Here is a 20,785-nt window from a genome sequence, read left to right on the forward strand (position 1 = left end):
TGCCCTACTTGAGTGTCTGCTCTGGTGTCCGAGTCCAGACAATAATGTCTCGTGAATGTATGTACAGATCTCCTGGGGAGTGTTCTTAAGCCTGTTTCCTCTGCCTGTCAGAAGGTGAAGTAGTATTTGCTCTCTGCATCAACAGCAGTTGGAAGGTCAAGCCAAGCTTTCCTTTCTTGACCTTGTGGTCATCAGAAACATTTGGGATGAGTTCTGAGAGACACCAAATCAGCATTTGAATTAACCTACGCCAGATGACCAAGAAGTGAGCACGTGTTACCTCCTGGCCGAAAGGTTGAAACCTGGGTTAGAAAGGGGTGCACTTTTTGGCCATTGTTACCAGGACCACAAGGATAGTGGACCTCAACACTCAAGACAGGACCTCGAAGAAGAGGATGTGCATCAACATTTATTATCAGGTTCTGTCAACCACACTACTAGGTCCAGAATCCAGTCATATTGCCTAAATGTCTTCTGCTGGAAAACATAATCCAAGATTTCCTGATGTTAAGGGGTTGAGCTTTTGGCACACTTGTGCTGGACAATACCTCCTAGAGATTCTAGCGCAATCATTGCAGAGAAGGAGCAGAAAATTACTGGATTGCATTTCACAGCAAAGATTACATGGTATGAAGGCAGAGCCACTGCAAAATACTTCCAGCTGCAAACAGTGTATGATATCCGAACTCAGGACAGTGATGTAGGTTTCTTCCCTCATCATCTACATGGGTGCAACCAGCTTTGCCACCACTGGCAGTCAGGCGAACTACAGACAGAGTGGCAGAGAGCCACAGTGCAGAAGTACCATGTCTGGAATGAGTAATGACAGAAGAACAGAGGACTGTGTAAGGGAGGCCAGGGAGAAAGTGTAGAGATAGTTCATAATTCCAGGACGATTTATGGACAGCAGATAAGGGGGTTATAGCTTCTACTCAAGGCTCAACTCAATAAATAGAAATTGTGGGGTGTCCTGTGTGAAAGTGGAACCACGCTTCAAGTGCCAAAGTAGCACGCAGACACAAACAGAGGACACAACTTCTAAACAAGACTCATGTCACCTCCTGCAGAGAGAGAGAAAAATGGGAAGAGCTTCTTTGTGAAGGTACACTGAGAAAACAAAAACAGATGCTCCATGGTGTCTGCGTTGTACATGGACACCCACCCCTTTTCATAGTCCAGGTACACTCCCAGCTTATTGGGTTCATCATATGGATAGAGTTTGATGACAGACTTGTCAAATGCTTTGTATTGAAGGAGGTTGGCGCCAATGCTCCAGATACCTCGCTGGGGCGTCCATACAATCGCCCCCTTTCGATTCACGGACTCTGACATGACTCCAACAGCCCACATTTCCCCCTTGTCCTTCAGCTCCACCTCCCAGTAATGTCTTCCTGAAGAAAAGCCTTCAGTCCCCGCTACAGCACAAATGGTGGTGAATCTCTTGCTCCTGTATGGCAAGACCCGCATACTGCTTGTCCATCTTACGTATCTCCAGTCCTTTGACACAACAAGTTTAGGATGAGCAGTGTCTGGATCCATAACAATGGGCACTGTGGAGAGAAAAAGAGATAAAATGATACACACTTTCTGTGTAATGAGTACGCAATAGTGACCAAATTCAATAGAAAGGAAACCTGGTGCCCTATTACAGATAGGACACACTTTTTATGTGTAAACTGGAAAAGTGTGCCCTACTATAGAGAATGCTCTGCCCTCAGGACAGTCATAAACTCATACTGCCCTGGGGGCAGGACATTCAAGTGAAATACGGAGCACCGCTGCAAAGCTGCTATGTGTTTCACTGTGCTTTAAAGAGGGGAGGGAGATCCCCTCGCAGGCGGGTGTAGTGGGACCCCCTTTCTCCCCTCCAGAGGGCAGCCATCAGGGAGTGCACTGACAGTGCACCACCTTTTTGTGGCACACTTTCAGTGTGTCTCCAAACAGCTTCTTTGCGCGTGAGTCCATAATACGCTGCAGGCGCAGAGGCAAAGAGATTCCTTTCTCTGCATGTGGTCACGCACCCCCGGCACTTTCTATTATATGGCCCCAGAAAGGCAACCCCTAAAGACGCAGGTGATGCATTGGCCCCCACTGCGAGTCTGGGGCTACGTCTTTGGAATTAGTTCTACCGCTTTCCCTCAGGCTATGATGTGAAGAAATTCTAGCATATAGTTGCAACTGTTCAATAAATCTCTCTTTCCCAATAATTTGTGTGATATTGCTTTCAAATATGATTAAACTTCCTCCTTCCATTTTTACCCTCAGAATAGAAAATCAACCATATTCTAAAGGACTTTCTATAAAATGAGCACATTTTTGATAACCAGATGAAGAGATCATGGCCTATAACATATCATGCATTTTGCGAAAATTTGCATGCAATGAATACTTGCACCTGAAATACATTCTAAATTAAATCTATTAATTTTGGTTCAATTTATTTTTATTAATATCAATGCCAACAGTCCATTTCAAAATGACTTTGTCAGGTTTTATCGACTGAGTGATGTTATTTAAAAAGTTATACCATTGACTTATTCCTTATACAGTATTATACTTCTAAAACAAGCCCTTGACTAAATTCGCATCAGGTTAATATCTGTAAAGAAGAGCCCAGAATAGGATGAATTTAGGTAGATGAGAGTCAATATTTCCCTCACTATCTTTAGAAGTCTGCTTTATTGGTGTCCAAAGTTTAATAAGGGATTGAAGACTAATTCATTCACATAAGTCACGCCAACACTTTGCCGCATATCAATAATACGCCAGTTGAATAAAGGGAACAGTTGTACAGAATCCATCTGGTTTTGGCATGAGTGGCTAAAAGTTTGAATTGTGAATAGAAAACATTTGTAATTTTTATGATGGAAATGAATTTCTTAAATCATACTTGCTTGAGGCTTCAAAGTAGACTTATCACCAATGGAAGATCATGTATTTCATTCTATAATATATCAATCAAATTTGATTTATCAAAAGCATGATTGTCCCTTAAAAATATAGATCATTGGATGCTATCTCCATAGGAATCATAATGGCATATTCTAAAATTTGGGAGACTCAAACCTCTGTCTTTCTTGGCTAGACAAAACGTTTCCAGATTGACACATGTTCTTCTCTTAGCCTAGATGAAATTCGATAATAAATTATACAACGGTTTGTAACAGCCATTGTAAATAGCACGGCACACATTAACAAAAATATAAACAGTTGAAGAACTGACATTTTGTATTTAATTTTGCCTATTATCAGAAGAGTAAGTGTGTCAGAAACCATTTGGAGCCATGGGACAAGCAACAGGATGGAATACACAGGACTCAAACAGTCAAACAACAGCCAGAGTAAGAACTATCCAGCTCAGTGCTTGGTAAAAATAGACGTTTTTTAATGACACACCAAAACGTAATCCTACACGCAGGAAAGTTAATCATCTAAACAATTCTAAGGGCCTGATTACGACTTTGGCAGACCGGCGTCCAGTCCGCCTCATCGACTCACACCCAGATTAGGACTTTCCTCCTGTCTGGCGGGCTTTGCATTCGACGTTCCCACGGTGGTGCCCTAAAAATGGGCACAGCAACAGGAACCTCAAAAACAGTTTCTGCATGGCATGGACTGATAAGTCCATGCCATGCAGGAACTGGGGTGCATGCATGCACGGAGGCGTGTTTTGTGCCCCCCTGCATGCACCCCAAGGCACAGAGGCACAAGGGGGCCCACTTTTTTCCTCTCTGCAAGGGTTTTCATGGAGGAGGAACCACCATGAAAACCATGGCGGAGAGTAAACTCCTAATATGCTTTGAGGGACTACCAAGCATATTGATGCCTCCTGACTGCCGCAACACTGTCCCTGGCAGCTGTGGTGCGGCAATGTCAGTCTGACCACCCTAATCGTAAAAGGGCAGTCAAGTGACCGCTGCACCCAAGAGTCTGGTGGTCCGTGGACCGCCAAGCTCATAATTAAGCCCTAAGAAAGGTACTGTGGGGATCTAAACACACTGAAATAGCCAGGAGTAAAAATCTGGCAAAGGTAGTTGTTAAAGTCCAGTAGCGACTACAAAGTAATGTCATTAGACGTCAAGGAGCTAGATCCCCCTTGAGTTTGCCTGGTTTTAGTATGAAACCTAGGATCCCAGTATGAAAGGAGAAAGGAACTTCCCACCATCCAGAATGTGATTTGTGAGTTTACTTATGGATTCTTTTTTTATTTCTTACGAAACCATCATCTCTGCATGCCATGATTTCTTTTTCTGTGAATGTTAGCATCAATTCTGCCGGTTGATATGCAGTAGAGGGGTGCCCTGGGGCACGTGTGAGAGTTAATCATTGATGTGGTTTTTCCTATGCGTTGGTCTACTGGCTATAAACTAGAATTATCATTCATAATAGTTTTTTTAATTGTTTGGGATCTTCAGTGAGGGTATCAGTAGCTAAGTCTCAATTGCATTTCTGCTTTCTTTATGCTTGGTGGACCAGACAAATAATTTTCCAAAAAAAACCCCATCTTCATACTATTAATGTGTCCTATGGAACATACTTTAACTATTTCTTCTGCATAATAAAACTCCCTACGCACTTTGCCTTCCTTCTCCCATTTCAGTTTATCTACATTGAGAAATATTTTCTCTTTTCATGTAATATCGGATTCAAGTGCCCAGATTCATGATTGTCTTTCTCATTGTTTTGGTATTAAGTGTTACAACATGTTCACTAAGTGTAGCCTAGAATGCAGCCACATTAGAGGAAGATCAGCAGTTCTCAGTTTATGATATAAAATGTGATTATAAATTATTTTGTTTATGCCACCCAAGCTCGATCATCATCTAAAAACAATTTTTTAAAGTATCATGAGGGTTGACTTTGTCTGTACTCCTATCAATGGATATCAAATTGTACTGCTGAATGATCAGAGAAGCTATTCTGGATTTTTATGGTCCTTGCTATTAAAAAAAAAATATTCTAGAGACCTTTGAGAAACATGTATTTATTGTATTTGTAATGCACGCAATTGCTAAAAAGAGCCCTGCAATAAAAATAGGACTAACCGACCATCACAGCCACAAGACACAAACAACTAATACAGCAACTGTACACATAAGTGTCACTTTAGATGGGTGTAACACTTAAGTTCTAGTAGGTCTGAAGAAACGTGTACTATTCCATATCAAATAAGTCTACATGCCCTTTCCTAGATAAAGATGATATAAGGTAAGACTCCTAGTCATTAAGAGCCAGGTTTGTAGCTATTTCCTAAACCTGGACAAATTCACCTAACTGTGGAGATCAAATGGTAAGGCATTTCTGGCTTTTGATACTTGGAAGACAAAGGACATTCACCTTGCTGCATTCCTGCCACCAGCTACTCTCCTTGCGGGACTACCTGTCCCAGACGCCCTTGCTGCCAGCGCATATAAGCACCAAATGACACCCGCTGCGTGGGCTGCGCGCGGGCGAGGGCGGGCCCGTCATTGCCAGGCAGAGGCAGGGCAGGGCCACTTCCCTTTAGTTTGACATTTGGAATCCTGATATGGCCACTAGCGCATAAGGTACTGTGTCACTTATTCTTTTCATTTTCATTCAGCGGTCCGATCAAAACAAAAGATTTGGGACATTGTTACAAAAGCACCACGAGCTGCCAATTCCAATTTCTCATATTGATTGACTACAGAGACTTCTAGTAAGGAACTCAAAGTAGGTCAGCTGGGGAGATAATTTGAAACACTGAGCATCGGACATTCCCCAAAAACCTACAAAATTATTTGTTTACCTTTTCTTGCCTTGCAGTATCATGAGGGTTGACTTTGTCTGTACTTATATCAATGGATTGGACCATGTAGACCCTAGCGACACCGTGATAGTTTGTAGTGATTTTAACTGTGCCTACGAGCTAATAAATGGACTAGAAAACATAACAGTAGAAGAGGATATGGCCATAGGGTTGCCTCAACTAGTGGCAGGGCCACCAAAACCTTGCACTAACGCTGCACTGCAGATAGTGCTGCTCACTATAGAACACTGTCTACAGGTATGCAACGGGAGGGTATTCAGCAACGGGGACGAAAAAGTCTCTCTTAACACTTTTAAACATGGTAGCTCACAGTCGAGAATAGATTATATAATGGCAGCATCCACACCTGGAGCAGGATAGTGAGCTTCAGAATAGATACGAGAGACGACAGTGACCACCGACCGCTTTGTTTGGAAGTATTAGTCCAGCTAGCAAGAGCCGAACAACTTGACATCTGCACGCAAAATGTACATCCCCTAGTAGGAAACAATCAAAGGTCTATCAAGTGGCCTAAGGTCACAGGTAACATTGAGTTAATGACAAGCATCTATAACACCTTTGCTGAGGTAGTGGGCGCCCACCTGGAGACAAGCAATTTGCCTGCAACATCAATGCACACCGTCCTGGCCGTAAAGCTAGAGCCCCTTCTCACTAAAAACATCAGGAAGAAATCCAAATCCAAATCTAAACTGGGATTAAAGGTATACCCATGATATACAACAGAATGTAGGAGATCCAAGACAGTCTTACTAGAAACCATAAAGCAGGGAAATGCAGACTTAGTAAGGAGGGCCAGGGGCGTTCATAGGACAACATTGGCTACTGCCAAGAGGGAATGGGAGGAAAACAGCTGGCTGCATCTCTTGCAGGCAGCAAAAACTAGTAATTCAGCTGAGTTCTGGAAAATCATAGCATGTGAGGGCAAGAACCAAGTAGATAGGACAAAGCATTACTTGGATTCGGCAGTTTGGACCGAGCACTTCACTGACTTGTACTTCAGCTTCCGACCCACTGTAACTCCGAGTGGAGGCAGCGAGCATGCAAGTACTGAGGGGGGACAGTGAAGTGATCGTTTTCTCACTGCAAGAAACCAAATATGCCATAGATACCATCAAGGTGGGGAAAGCACCGGGACTAGATAGACTCCCTGGAGATCTATTTAAACATGACAAAAAGGTCTGGGTCCCATACGTTAATTCCCTTAGCAATGCAATAGCAGAAGGTGCCCTAATACCGGGAATGTGGAAAGGGTCTCAATTGTCCCTATCCACAAAAAAGGAAGCAAACATAACCCCGAAAATTACAGGCCAATCAGCCTAACAGACGTACTACAAAAAATCCACACCAGACAGTTACTAAATGGGCTTAACAACTGGATAGATACCAACAATATATTGTCCCCATACCAGGCAGGATTCAGATCATGCACTAGCACAGTAGATCAAGTCTTCAGACTTTGTGCAACATCTGGAAATACGTCAAGATTAGGGAGGGCCACATTTAGGTGGCATTTGTCGACCTGCGGGCAGCTTTTGAACCTGTACCCAGATGTTTAGTATGGGATTCACTAACAAAACAAAAAGCTCCCCCTAGCCTATTAACTCAGATAGAAAGAATGCACAACGGAAACTTTGCCAGAGTCCATTGGGGTATGAATGGGGAACTCACAAAGCCAATCCCAATAGCTGAGTGAGACAGGGTTGCGTACTTGCTCCCACCCTGTTCTCACTCTATATCAATGACGTGGCAAATTATCTACAAAAGCAAGCAAACGACCCTCCCAAATTGAATGGGAACTTGGTACCAGCCTGCTGTTTGCAGATGATACCATCCTGATTTCACAGACTCCAAAGGGACTACAACACATGATGAACGATTTCAATGGATATTGTATCACAAAAGGTCTAGAAATAAACGCTAGTAAAACCAAGTACATGGCCATAAACCCACATAAAGGTTTTAAAAATAACTTTATGTTGGGTAACCAGAGAATAGAAAATGCCACTAATTTTACCTATCTTGCACTACGAAGATGGCCGCCGAGTAGGAGCTTCTGTAGGAGCTCCCGGTTTGAGGATTACCTTTCTGGTTGTTATCCTCGTTTAAACCGTCTCACTGGCCTTCCCAATTGTTTCTCTGAGGCTCGAACATGCACCGCTTCGGACTAATTACGAAAGAAGTCAATTTCGTACTCACCTATCGCAGGTTGGAGCGACAGCAGCGGTGACGCTGATAAGCTGTCCTTGCATGGTACACTGCCTGGGCTCGCTGCATCGCGACGTGCCCTCCTCTCCTTGAATCTTTCCGCGGCTGTTGCGTTTTTGGTTAGCCTGGAGGATCCGTCGCTGCGGACCCTGCACTAGTGCAGTTTGCCTTTTCTATGGCTGGATCGCCTAGTGTTGCCCGCTGACCTGCCTGGCTGGCACCGTCTCTTTGAGCAAGTCTGGTTCTCCGTTTGCATGTAGCACTGCCTGGGCTGGCAGCATAGCTTTGTGCCCTTTCTGCTGGAACCATCCTGACGTTGCTCTGGATCTTGGACTTTGCTTTTCGGTGAGCTGTATTGATCCGTCGCTGCCGGCCCAGCACTTGTGTATTTTGCCGCTGGTTTTTTTGTTATTGCCTGGTTTGACCCACTGACCAGCCAGGGTCTCTCCGAGAGAGTTCGAGTTCCGCCTGGAGTCCTGTTTCTTGGAGGCCCAGCGACGGTATCTCTGTGCCCCAATGCAACTTGCGCTCCGAGAGCATCTTCCACCGTCTGCGCTCACAACCCGACCTCCTGCCCGAGGTGTTTACGCGTGCCGGCATATATTGGCTGTCTTGAGTGTATTGTCTCTGGAGCTTGTGGTGTCGTGCTGAGCGGTCTGTCTACCGTCACATATTCCCCAGTCCTGCTGTTTTATTATCTCCGAGTCACTGCTTGTTAAGAAATCTGCAGTTACATATTCCCCAGTCCTGTTGCTTTTTTTTGTTTATTTTTTAATCTCTGAGAGACTGCTTGTTCTAATGGTGGCCCGGGACCAAAATGGCTGGCTTCACGTAACCCGGAGCGATTTCTCCAAGGGGGAACGTTTGTATATGCACTACAAGACTTTATGCAACTTCCTTGAAGGTATTTCTCTCTCCCTATTGTCTCAATTTTAGTCAATGAGTGCTATAAGTCTATCTATTATTTGTGGTTTCAATGTTTTGCTTGTCCCTAAAATGGCGGCACAGTTAAGACAATTTGATTAGCTGGCAGTGCCTGATTTCAAAATGGCGGCATATATATTTTACCTTCCTCATTATATGTTTTTTGGGTTTTTTTGTTACCCTTTCTGGACTGTAAGCAGTGTGGTTTAGGCTGTGGCATCGTCACTTTATTTTAATTGAGCCCTCTCATCCCCATCTCATTTGCTGACGCCCTGGAAAAGACGCAGTCCCTTGGACTTTTTGGACCCTTTGGTGGGCTTTCAGCAAGCTCCTTTTCAACTAACGTGTGATCTTTTACGCTCCCTCACCTATTCCACTGAGAGCTTGTGGTTTTGTCGCTGCATTCTTCCTCTCTCTTATCCTCTTATTTGAGCTCCCTTCCCACAAGGTGCCCTGATTAAAATGGAGATAAGTCCCGATCATAACGTTAACAATGCCTTCATCATCAACTACCCAGCCAACCTCTCCAAGAACGCAGCAAAATATTTCAAACATCGAATCCTCAAGGCTAGCCCAGAAACTCTGACCCCTATTTCTGTACTAACAAGGGTAACAAGGCGAATGACCTTATATTCTATACTAGGAAACGGGCGTGCTGGCGCACAGTGCTCTACTCTAAGCTGCGAATATCAGATTCTAAAAAAACTCCCCATGGTCTCAAGCTTACAACGTCTCCCTCTTCCTTCCTCAAAGCCACAACCACTATCACCCTCTACAATAATGGGATAATTCTAATACAAGCCTCCAATGACAACCTTGCTAAATTGGCCAAGATCTACCCTACCCTTAAGAAACTGGTATACGGCAACTCCACTGACCCCTATACAGCCACCACCTCTCCGTTGGGATTAGCTAGTTCCCCCCACTATCAATCGCGAGTCCCTCTCCCTCCCTGAATCCCTCCCCCTCTGGCAACCTCAGAACCTCCTCGCCCTCAGTTGGTCGGCATCAACCTCCCAGATCACGACCCCAGCTATCCGATGGTCATGTGATCTCACTCGCCCCGTCGACTGTCAGCCCAACTCTGAGTGAACCTCGTGATGGGTGGATTCCTCAAACCATTTTATCTCAGCGATTAACCGTTGGTACCCCTTCCTCCTCCCCTTTAACTTTGCCCCCAGCCAGGCCGGTTTCTGGGCAACGTTCTCCTTTGGATTCTTTTCAAGCCAACCCTCTGATCAATGACCTCCCCCCATCTGCGATGGCTCATACCTCGCTTTCGAACTGTCCTCTAGTACTCTCTGACCAACCACCTAACCATGAACCTCCCTCCACAATAGTGGACCCTACAGTTCCTCTCCATGGCTCGCTGTCACCCTCAGTCTCTCCTGCACTCCCTTCCTCCCCTGACCATTACTCAGTTTTGGCGGCACGCCTTGATGATACATCTCTACAACTGTTAAATCTCTCAGCTGAGTTACATGACGTGAAGGCCCTTTCGAAAGATCTTCTCACCATGCTCAGTAGTAATAATTGGCCCAGAGTCTCCACAGGACTTAGCGATCACAATGGGCAGTTTTTAGCCCCCACCATCTCGAAATCTATTCCCTCTCCAAACTCGCCACCCTGCCCCAGATGCCTTAAGCCCGGCCTAGCGGCTACTAATCCTTAAGACCATCTCTCCTCCTCCTCCCCTTGGTCCAATGCTAACCTGACCCCTCCGAGGCAAATACACTCCATCCTTCCCAACCCAAACAGAGACCCTTCCAACAATCTGAGATGCAGCATTTCTGACAACTTCACTAGGGTGAATATCACCCAGACACCTTCCCCCTCGAATCCGCTTCGCCTCAAGTGCGTACTATTAAATTGCAGATCAGCCAGTGTTGGAAATGGCCCTTTTTGCAGGGTCATCCCTAAGCTTTTTGCCTCCCTCCTGGATTTTTCCTAACCTGTTTTTGTTGGCTTTATGACTCTGGGCACTTTACCACTGCTGATCAGTGCTAAAGTGCATATGCTCTCCCTTTGTAAATATGACTATGTGAATTGGTATATCCCTGATTGGCTTATTTGGTTTACCTGTTAGTCCCTAGTAGCGTGGCCCGTGTGTGCCCAGGGCTGGTAAACCGAATGCTGCTGGTGGGCCTGCAGCACTGGTTTTTGCCACCCACAGAAGGGGCTTGTAAAGTGTGTCTCAGACCTGCCACTGCAGTGTCAGCGTGCAGTCCAGAACTGCCATCTTAGCTGTGAAGTGCACGCACTTCCCAGCCCCTAAACCTTCCCTTGGCATCCTGTAAGCCCCCCTTATGATAGGGTGCATTGTATGTGTAAGGTAGGACATGCCCTGATGTGTGTAGCATGTCCTAGTAGTGAATTACACCCAATTTCGTTTTTCACTACTGTAAGGCTACCTGTTCTCTATAGGCCAGAATGGGAGGTCTGGGCTATTACATTCTATAGTCCTAACTGACCCACAGAACATGGTAGAAAAACGAAATTAGTATGCCTGAGGTCAGAATATTAAAATACATCTTTTAGTGAAGGTTATTTTTATATTCTGTGTTTGAACTACCACTTTTAGAGTATAGGTACTTTCTTGCCTAATCCTTCCAGTGTGCTCTGCGATTATGTGTATTGGCTGTCTGGTTTTAGAGGGACAGGGCAGGCTGAGTCAGACCTGGGTTGAATAGAGCGACCTACCTTGGTGTGAGGGGAGGGGTAGCTCTTGCACTTGAATAGGGCTGTGCCTGGCAAGGTGAATGCTGGCTCCACCTCCCACTGTGCGTCTGAGGCAGACCCCCTCTTTCTGAAAGGAAGGATGCAGCCTGATCAACAAAGTGCTCCAGGGCTGGGCAGGTTCTGGCTGGGTTCAGAGACTTGGGACCCCTAAGAACAAAGACTTTGGGGGTATAAATATTTGTGCACAAACCCCTACAATTTGTATTGCTCCTGGATTAGAAGAAGAACCTCTGTCCGTGTGACTACAAGAATCTGCAGGAGAAGGACTGTCTTTGTGCTTGTGTGCTGTTTCTGGGACTGGCCTGCAGCTGTTACTACTGGACTTCAAGAAGAGGAAAAGAACTTTGATTGGACTTTTATTTTTGCTACAGCAATTACCCAAGGACTAGAAGAGAGCTAGCCTCCTGCTGGAGTCTCAGGCACATCAGACTCCACCATCAGCCTCCTGTTTCCTCCCAGCGAGGATTACTATCTGCAGGTGAGGCTCCTGTGTGTTCCAGGGCCTCTAGTTCTACTGCTGAGAAGAGAGCGCTGAAAATCGTCGCTAACCTCCGTTAGCGAGCCGCTGCAGCTGGTGAGCGTGAGAAAAATCGTCGCTCAGCTGTCGCCGAGCGCTCGCTAACCCCGAAGAAGATCGCATCATTTGTCAGGGGGTCTGAAAACGCCCGCTATCTGAAAATCATCGCAGCTCCTGTCAGCGGACCTGAAAACGGCCGCTATTTGAGAATCGTCGCAGCTCCTGTCAGCGGGCCTGAAAACGCCCGCTATCCGAAGATCGTCGCAGCACCTGTCTGCAGGCCTGGAAAAGGCGGCTGCCCCGAAGATCGTCGCATCGCTTGTTAGCGGGCCCCAAAGCGCTCGCTAACCCCAAATCATCGCAACAGGATCATCGCAGCACGGACGCAGAGCGTTCGCCATTTTCCCACATCGCATCCGGATCGTCGCTTCCTCGCGGAGCGCCATCTTTGTCATCGCAGCAAGATCGCACACGCAACAGGCTCGGTGCATCATCCTCCCTTCGCGGCAAGGATTTTATCGCATCATCGACTTAGCGTGAAGAAGTTTGTCGCTTTGTCCTGCCCGCAACCCAGCGCATCATCCTCCCTTGCGGTAAGGATTCAACGCATCGCTGGTTAGCGGGAGGAAATTTCTCGCTACAACTCCTTAGCGAAGTTTTTGTTGCTTTGCTCCAGGAACCAGATACTTTGTGAGTAAAAGGGTCGCAGAGACCACTGCCTTGAACTAAACATCATTTTGTGCATCCTGAACTATTTTTCCTTGCAGCCTTTCTAAAGTAATTATATTTTTATAGTATTGTGGATTCTTACTGTTATTGGTCTTGTGATTAAGTCTATATAAAAATACCTATTTTTCATAACTACTTGAGTGGTGTCCATTTGTAGTGTTCCTCATTATATTACTGTGTATGGTCATAAATGCTTCAAACACTGCCTCTGAGGGTTGAGCAGGGGTTGTCAAAGGGTGTAGGCTGCTTACTCTGACTTAGGAAGAAGGGTCCCTACTTGGACAGTGGCCAGCCATTGCCAACTAGAGACCCCCATTTCTAACAGCCAGTAAACACGCCTCTGATATCTTTGACCTCATCCAACACAACGATTTAGATATTATCATCCTCACCGAAACTTGGCTAAATCACGTTTCTACTCCTATTTTAGACCTCCTAGTACCTCCCACTCATGATATAATCAGGCAGAAATCTGAAATTGGGTGGTGGTCTAGCCTGCATTTATAGGAACACTCTCGATCTCTCAGGTGGAATCCTCTCCCCCCTCCTCATGCGAATATCTTTGTCTCTGCTTCTCAAGTAAGAACCTACCAATCTGTAAACTTCACACTTTTTATCACCCACCAGGAGAGAATCTCCCTTTCATTGAGCACTTAATGGATATCATCTCTAGCAATGTCGACTCTGCAGTATCACAAATCTTCCTAGGGGACTTCAACCTGCATTGGTCCAAACACAATGACCCAGCGGTATCCTGCCTCAAATCATTTCTAAATGATCATGATTTGTCACAGCACTGTGATCAACCTACCCACATGAAAGGGGAAATCCTTGACCTCATCATCTCCAAGGAACAGACCATCTCCTTAGAATCCATAACTTTGTGATTGGTCGGACCATCACAGCATCCTTTTCTATATTAACAGGGAGGTGATATTGAGGAAGGCTCAACCGCTTAAATCCAAGATTCTGAAACGAGATCTCAGATCAATAAACCACGACAAACTAGCTGCTCACTGTAAATCCATTCTCTCCTCCCAAGCTGACTTGGTTGAGGTGCAATCTCTTACGGACCACTACAATTCAAGCATCGCCAAGATCATGGACGACATTGCTCCACTCAAGCTTAAAAATACCTCATCAAAAATTTCCAAACCGTGGTACAACGAAATCTTAAATTCCGAACGTCGCAATCTTAGAGCAGCTGAAAGATCCTGGCGTTCCAATCCTTCCTCGGAACAACTAAAACTTCTGAGAGTTGTCAGAGGCCTCTACAACAAACAGATCAAGAAAGCTAAGGTTGACTAATTCAGATTACAACTAGATCAATGCGCAAATCGCCCCAAGAAACTCTTCAAACTGGTCAAACAGCAATCTGTTACTGCTCCAAGCCTCTTTGATTTGAATGGCAACCCACCCACTTGCGAGGAATTTGACACTTTCTTCACTGAGAAATCCCGACTCATCTCCATGGACCTCGCCTCTAAGAAGGGCCTATTGCCCCCTTCTATAGCTGTCTCGCCCTCTGACTTCCCGGAAGAGCATATCCCGACCATCGTTGACACTAAGAACAATGATTCATGGGACTCCTTCTCCTCTTTTAGTGAAAAAGACATTGAAAAACTTCTCCAGACTATCAACCCGTCTAACCACTTTGGGGACCCGCTGCCTCCGGCCATCTTCAAAGAGATCAAGAGCGCTCTCATCCTCATCTGGACCAGGATTGTAAACGCCTCCTTATCTAAAGGCTTGATCCCCGACTGCCTAAAAGCAGCCCAGGTCTCACCTATTCTAAAAAAACTCAACGCTGACAAATTGGAACTCAATAACTTCCGTCCTATCTCCAACATCTCCACCCTAGCAAAATGTCTCGAAAAATGTGTCCAATCCCAACTCTGTGCTCACATTGAGACCTACCTACTCTTAGACCATCATCAATCTGGTTTCCGGAGGGGTCACAGCACTGAATCGGCCCTTATAGACATTTTTGATGACATCCTGAAAATGCTTGACAAAAACGAATCCTGCCTATTGATCCTCCTTGACCTCTCCTCTGCATTCGATACGGTCAATCATGACATTCTCCTATCCATCCTACAGAACAGAATGGGTTTCTCGGATCGGGTGCTCCACTTGTTCTCATCCTTCCTTCTCCACAGATCTCAAAGATTCAGGACAAACCACTCTCTCTCTCAGCCCTCCCCAGTACTTATGGGGGTCCCCCAAGGATCCGCCCTTTCTCCTATCCTCTTCAACCTTTCCCTGGAACCTCTTACTAACTTACTTAACTCTATGAATATTCTCTTCCACATGTATGCTGACGACACACAACTCTATTTAAAAATTTCATCCCCAGGCAACATCATCTCACTAAATTCTATCCTCACCTCGACCCAAAATTGGTTAACCGAGAACCATCTCCTGCTTAACGCTTCCAAAACGGAATTCTTGCTCATCTCCCCGCCGAACCACACCCCCAAGATCGATCTCTGGTTGCCTCACCTCACGGCTCTCAACTGCACTCCAATCATCATAGACTCAGCCAAGTCGCTCGGAGTCACAGTGGACAAGCACCTGAGTATGAAGACTCATATCAGCAATGTCTGTAAGGGAGCGAACCACCTGATGAGGACACTCAGAATGATCAACCCCTTCCTGCCACAAAAGGATTTCAAGCAGGTGGTACAAGCTCTTGTCTTACCAAGGTTAGACTATGGCAGTGCAACTCTCTGTGGCCTTCCTAAATACGCCTTGGCTCCACTTAGGGCCTCGCTGAACTCTGCATGAAGACTGATCACAGGCTCCAAACGAAATGAGCACATATCCCCAGTCCTTAAATCTCTCAACTGGTTACCCTTTGAAGTACGAATCCAGCTAAAGATTGCAATCCTGATGCAGAAAGCCCTTCACTACAATACTCCCAGGTATCTAGCGCAAAAACTTGAATTATCCTGTGGGCTAAGGGCATCTAGAAGCGCCTCTACTCTCCTCCTCAAACCTATCATTCTTAGCAAAAAAAGAACTTGTCACCGAGCCTTCTCTGGCGCTGCCCCTAAAATATGGAAATCTCTTCCTCCGGATGTACGCAGACTCGCCTCGACGACGGCTTTCAAACTGGAAGCCAAAAGATTCTTAATGAGCAATTTCCTACCATAACGGGTTGTGGCACCCATAAGGCGGATGTCACTGTGTTCCTAGCTCCATGGCACAACTAACAGTCACGGATTGCATCGTCTGCATAATATTATACCTTTTGTGTGTACCATTGCTTACTGTTTATCATTGTTTCTTACTTTATTTTACTTATTTTTTTCTTTTTTTTCTTTCCACAATTGATGTGTATATTTCATTTTGTCCTCTCTACCAACTTATTGTAAAGCGCTCTGATATCCTGCGGGATCCTGTTTGCGCTATATAAAACTTTATAAATAAATCTGGGCATATTATTAGGAAACCGCAAGTAAACCACTCAGTACTAGGTTTACTTCAAGGGACAGGGGCAGTCTTCAAGAAGTACAGTTTATCCGCAAGCAAATCTGTGACACCAGCGCTCGAGTTATATAAATGTAAGGTCCAGGGGGCAGCACTGTATGGATCAGAGCTATGGGGCACTACGACACTAAACAGCTGATTATCAGGGAAAACAAATTTGCAAGGAGCCTACTGGGGCTACCCCCTTCAACACCACTTATCCCGATGTTCCATGATCTAGATATGAAGCGTATAGGGCACCTTACAACTCTGCGACCATTGCTCTATTGGAGACGATTGTGGATTACACCAGAATTAGTAGTATACAGAAAAGGTGTATGTGAGTTACTGGTCATTGGTGCATGCCTCACCTTCCCTTAGCTAAGATTTGTACGGAAATAGCTCATAAAGCTAGGTCTCAAATCATATTAGACCGACCCACACAGTTTAACATCTAGCTGTAAAGATACACTGAAGGGAACTTATTGGAAACACATACTGTATGCACTCCATTGTGACCCGAGACTAGGAAGGTTAGCATCTCAATTCCTCACTATTAAACCAAGTCCGAGTCGCGAGGAGTTTCTTGACAATGTACCGCAGCACCTAGCAAGAACTCTATACCTAAAGTTAAGGTACAATATCTTACAGATTAAGAGCCACACAGCAAACTGGAGAGGCAAGGAAGATCGTTCTTGTACTCTATGCACTACGCATGCTCTAGGGTCCACAGAAAACATAGCACACATTTAGTTTTTCTGTCCGGCGTATGATAGAGCAAGGAGGAAATGGATCCAACAGTTTTTTCTTGCAATGGGATTTAGAAAGCACCAAGATGCAATAAGGGTATTGACAACTAGCACCGCACCACACCACACGTCATATTTGCCTTATCCAGATATTTGTTTATAATGGGATTGATAAGGAAAAAAGCGGGGCTACAGCTGTGATGCATCAAAGACTAATACACTTTTGACTGCATAAACATTTTTGAATTGTATAAAATAATCAGTCTCTTTTCCATTTTATTTAATTGTAAAATGTTTTTATCTCATTTTAAAAGAGAACTTACTGGGGTGGTAACAATGGAATGATCCGGTGACGCACTTATAGTGTTTTACATTATTTTAATTGAAATTCCTGACTTTTTATTGAGACTACATAATATGCTCTTGGATGTATTTTAGATTGTATTATGAATGATTGTATCAATTCAATCAATTCAATCAATCTCAAGCTTTATTTCGACTTGTATCATCATAAAAGCAACATACATAAACATTATCAATATCATATACAAATACACAATCCAGATTCCAAGTAATACATACGAAGGTCAGACCACAATAAATTATATCCGCAGCTATGCTAAAATCAAACATACATTATAAATTAGTTAAAAAGCCAGATAATATTTAAAAACAATTCCCAAATACATATTAAAAAGGGGGAATAGATAAAATTCATAATGTCTAACCAGGCCTGGTAATGGTATAACCAGCCTATGTATGTTACAACTTGCAACCTATCTGATTCCTTATAAGATACACATTGAATAGGAATCTACTTATACTAAACACTATAGGTTGCGAAGTATTTGACTTAAATGTGCGTTCTGCCTCTTTAAAGAACCTGAACCCCATATTTTTACATAAGGGTTTAATCCATCGGTCCCTTGGTTTTTTATAAACCGGACAGAAAAACAGTAGATGGGCGTCATCTTCTTTTGCTTTTTGGGAACAAAGAGTACACAATACTCTAGCATCATTGCCCCTCCAGCTACTAGTATTTACAGAAGTCTGCAAAACGCCATATCTAAATTGTAAGTATAATGTTTTTGCTAGGGGGGGTCTTATCTCGTCCATAAATTGTTCAAGTGCAGGAGTATCCTTGATAATCAAGAATCTCTGCGTCAATGGACCTAATAAGGAACTAGTAAGTACTTCGTCCTTAATATATGTCCAAAAAGCAAATTTCAAAAGTTTTTTAGAAGATGATGACATATTCTGGGGTTCTTCCCAAAAATGGGACAACCCTAGCCTTATAAACCACTGGGAAATGTGTTTTAACCATGTAATATTTTTATACTCATCAATTCTAATTATTTCCATCAGTCCATTCTTATAATCACTCAACTCAGGGGTTGTCCATAGTCTAACCCAGTAAAGTAATGGCCTTAGTGTGGCTTGGTGATCAATCCTTTTGAGGTTAATATCCATGAACACTGGAATTATCGGGGTTCTTGTTGGTATTTTAAGCAACCTGCGTATGAAGAGATTTTCTTCCTTCTTAAAAGTGTTATTGCAGGAATGGCCCCATACCTCAGCGCCATATAATGCCGCAGATTGAGCCTTTGCTTTAAATAATTCTAGTGCCGGCGTAATCGCTTTAGATTGACTACTGCCGTGCACCTTCAGAATAGGCAATAAATTTTGTTTCAAAATTAATTTACTTTTTTCTAACTGTCCCTTCCATAAGAGCATGCTATCCAGCGTAATGCCCAAATAATTAAAGCTCTCCACATACTCCAATTTTTGATTATTTAAGGCCAGATTCTTTCTAAATGATTTCTGAGGGTTTATGGACATATATTTTGTTTTGGATGAATTTATTTCTAACCCCTTCTCCACACAGTAATTATTCAAAGTATTTACTAGATTTTGTAGACCCTGTGGGGTTTGTGAGATGAGGATTGCATCATCAGCAAAAAGTAATGCGGTAATCGCTTCATCTCCTAATTTCGGGGAGTCATGTTTGCAGTCTCTTAAGTAGGTGGGTATATCGTTAACGTATAAAGAGTGTGGGCGCCAACACACAACCTTGACGTACACCCCGTCCCACATGGATAGCTTTTGAAATTTCTCCTCCCTTGCCCCATCTCACTCTTGCATAATTCCCTGTGTGTAGTCTAATTAATTCCTTAAGTAACTCACTAGGAACTGCCATATTTTCAAGAGTGGACCACAGTAGTTTGCGTGGTACAAGGTCAAAAGCGGCCCTCAGATCAATAAATGCTACATACAGACTACCCTTCCTTATATTGATATATTTCCAGCAAATGCACATAAATCTAAATACCTGGTCAACCGTGCTGGTTTTTAACCTAAACCCTGCTTGGTATTTAGACAAAATCTGCGCCCCCTCTGTCCATATTAAAAGTCTATTTAAAATGTGTCTGGCAAAAATTTTTTGTAAAAGATCTATTAAACTTATAGGGCGGTAATTGGCCGGATCACAGCGATCCCCTTTCTTAAAAATTGTTACAATTTCAGCCCCTTTCCAGGATTCGGGGATTGACGTTCCGGCCACTATGGAATTACAAAGAAAATTTATGTAGGGTCCCCAAACTTCTATATCATGCTTTAGCAAATCGCCAGGGATTTTATCAGGACCAGGGGCTTTGCCCATTTTTATAGCCTGTAGCGCCTCAACAGTTTCTTCTAGACTAAAGTGCAAAAGGGTGTTATCAGTTGATATATTAGTCTCCTGGTCCTTGATTGTATCACTATGAAACTTTTATAGCCCTCGGTCGAAATAAAGTATTCAAATAAAAATGACAAAGGATTGTGCACAGTTACGGATTCTGTTAATCTTAATCTTAGGGACTTGAAGAAGAAATGCCAAAGAAGCACAAATTATGCTAGAAGGACAGTACCGGGGAAAAAGCTGTTGAAAGAACAAAGGGCCCACATTATTAGCTTTAGAGCAGATGCCATTTTAAAAAGGATTGAATCGGAAGCAAATACAGATTCCATGGATGATGGGAAAAAATAACATGTCATGGCAGTTTAAACAGCAAATTTGCGGTGCTATTTTGAATCAGCAGGGAGACTGAGACAGAGAGTACTGCAGCCATTCAGTCTGAATCATATGACAATCATATTTCTGGAGACTGCTGGTTATTCATTCTCCAGGAGTACATGAGTTCTAATTCCCTTTATAAATCTATTTGATTCTCCAAGGGCCAATCAGTCCGAAGTCCCTTTATAAATCTATTACCCTTCTACCTATTTTAGGTTGGTCAAGTGCCCTTTCCACTCTAGTGAAGTCCAATCTAGAGCATTGAGGTGTTAATGTTTCACTAGTGTGCCCAATATGCCAAAATGTCAGCATTTGGGACTCAGCACATATGGTGTGGAGTTATCCATGAACTGAATGTTGGCATTCGAGTTATCGATATTTAAGTTCTTCTATAACAAATTTAATTGAGCCTAAACTTTTAAGTTGTTTGATAGGCTGAACACCTACCAATTATTAAACCTACATTTAACGGCTTGTAAATGTATTTTTATTTCTATGCTGGTAGCTTGTTCTACCATCACTTGGTTGTGGATAAAATTGCTACAGCCAGCTTTTGAACTGTGGTATATTAAAATAAAAAAGGTTCGGAATTAGCAATTTTTATTCAGAAG

General features: G+C 43.8%; 1 protein-coding gene across 1 annotated transcript in view; it reads right to left on the bottom strand.

Annotated features, from left to right (window-relative positions):
- Window positions 1-896: 896 nt before the first annotated feature.
- Window positions 897-20,785, bottom strand: part of LOC146869482 (zinc-binding protein A33-like) — a 66,728-nt gene continuing 46,839 nt past the window's right edge. Inside the window, exon 5 of the mRNA XM_085637053.1 lies at window positions 897-1,550. Coding sequence (XP_085493179.1) covers window positions 1,039-1,550 — 512 coding nt within the window. The 3' untranslated portion in view covers window positions 897-1,038. The remainder of the gene's footprint in view (window positions 1,551-20,785) is intronic.

This window comes from Triturus cristatus, chromosome 1_1 (genome assembly GCF_964204655.1).
Source record: "Triturus cristatus chromosome 1_1, aTriCri1.1, whole genome shotgun sequence".
Lineage (NCBI taxonomy): Eukaryota > Metazoa > Chordata > Amphibia > Caudata > Salamandridae > Triturus > Triturus cristatus.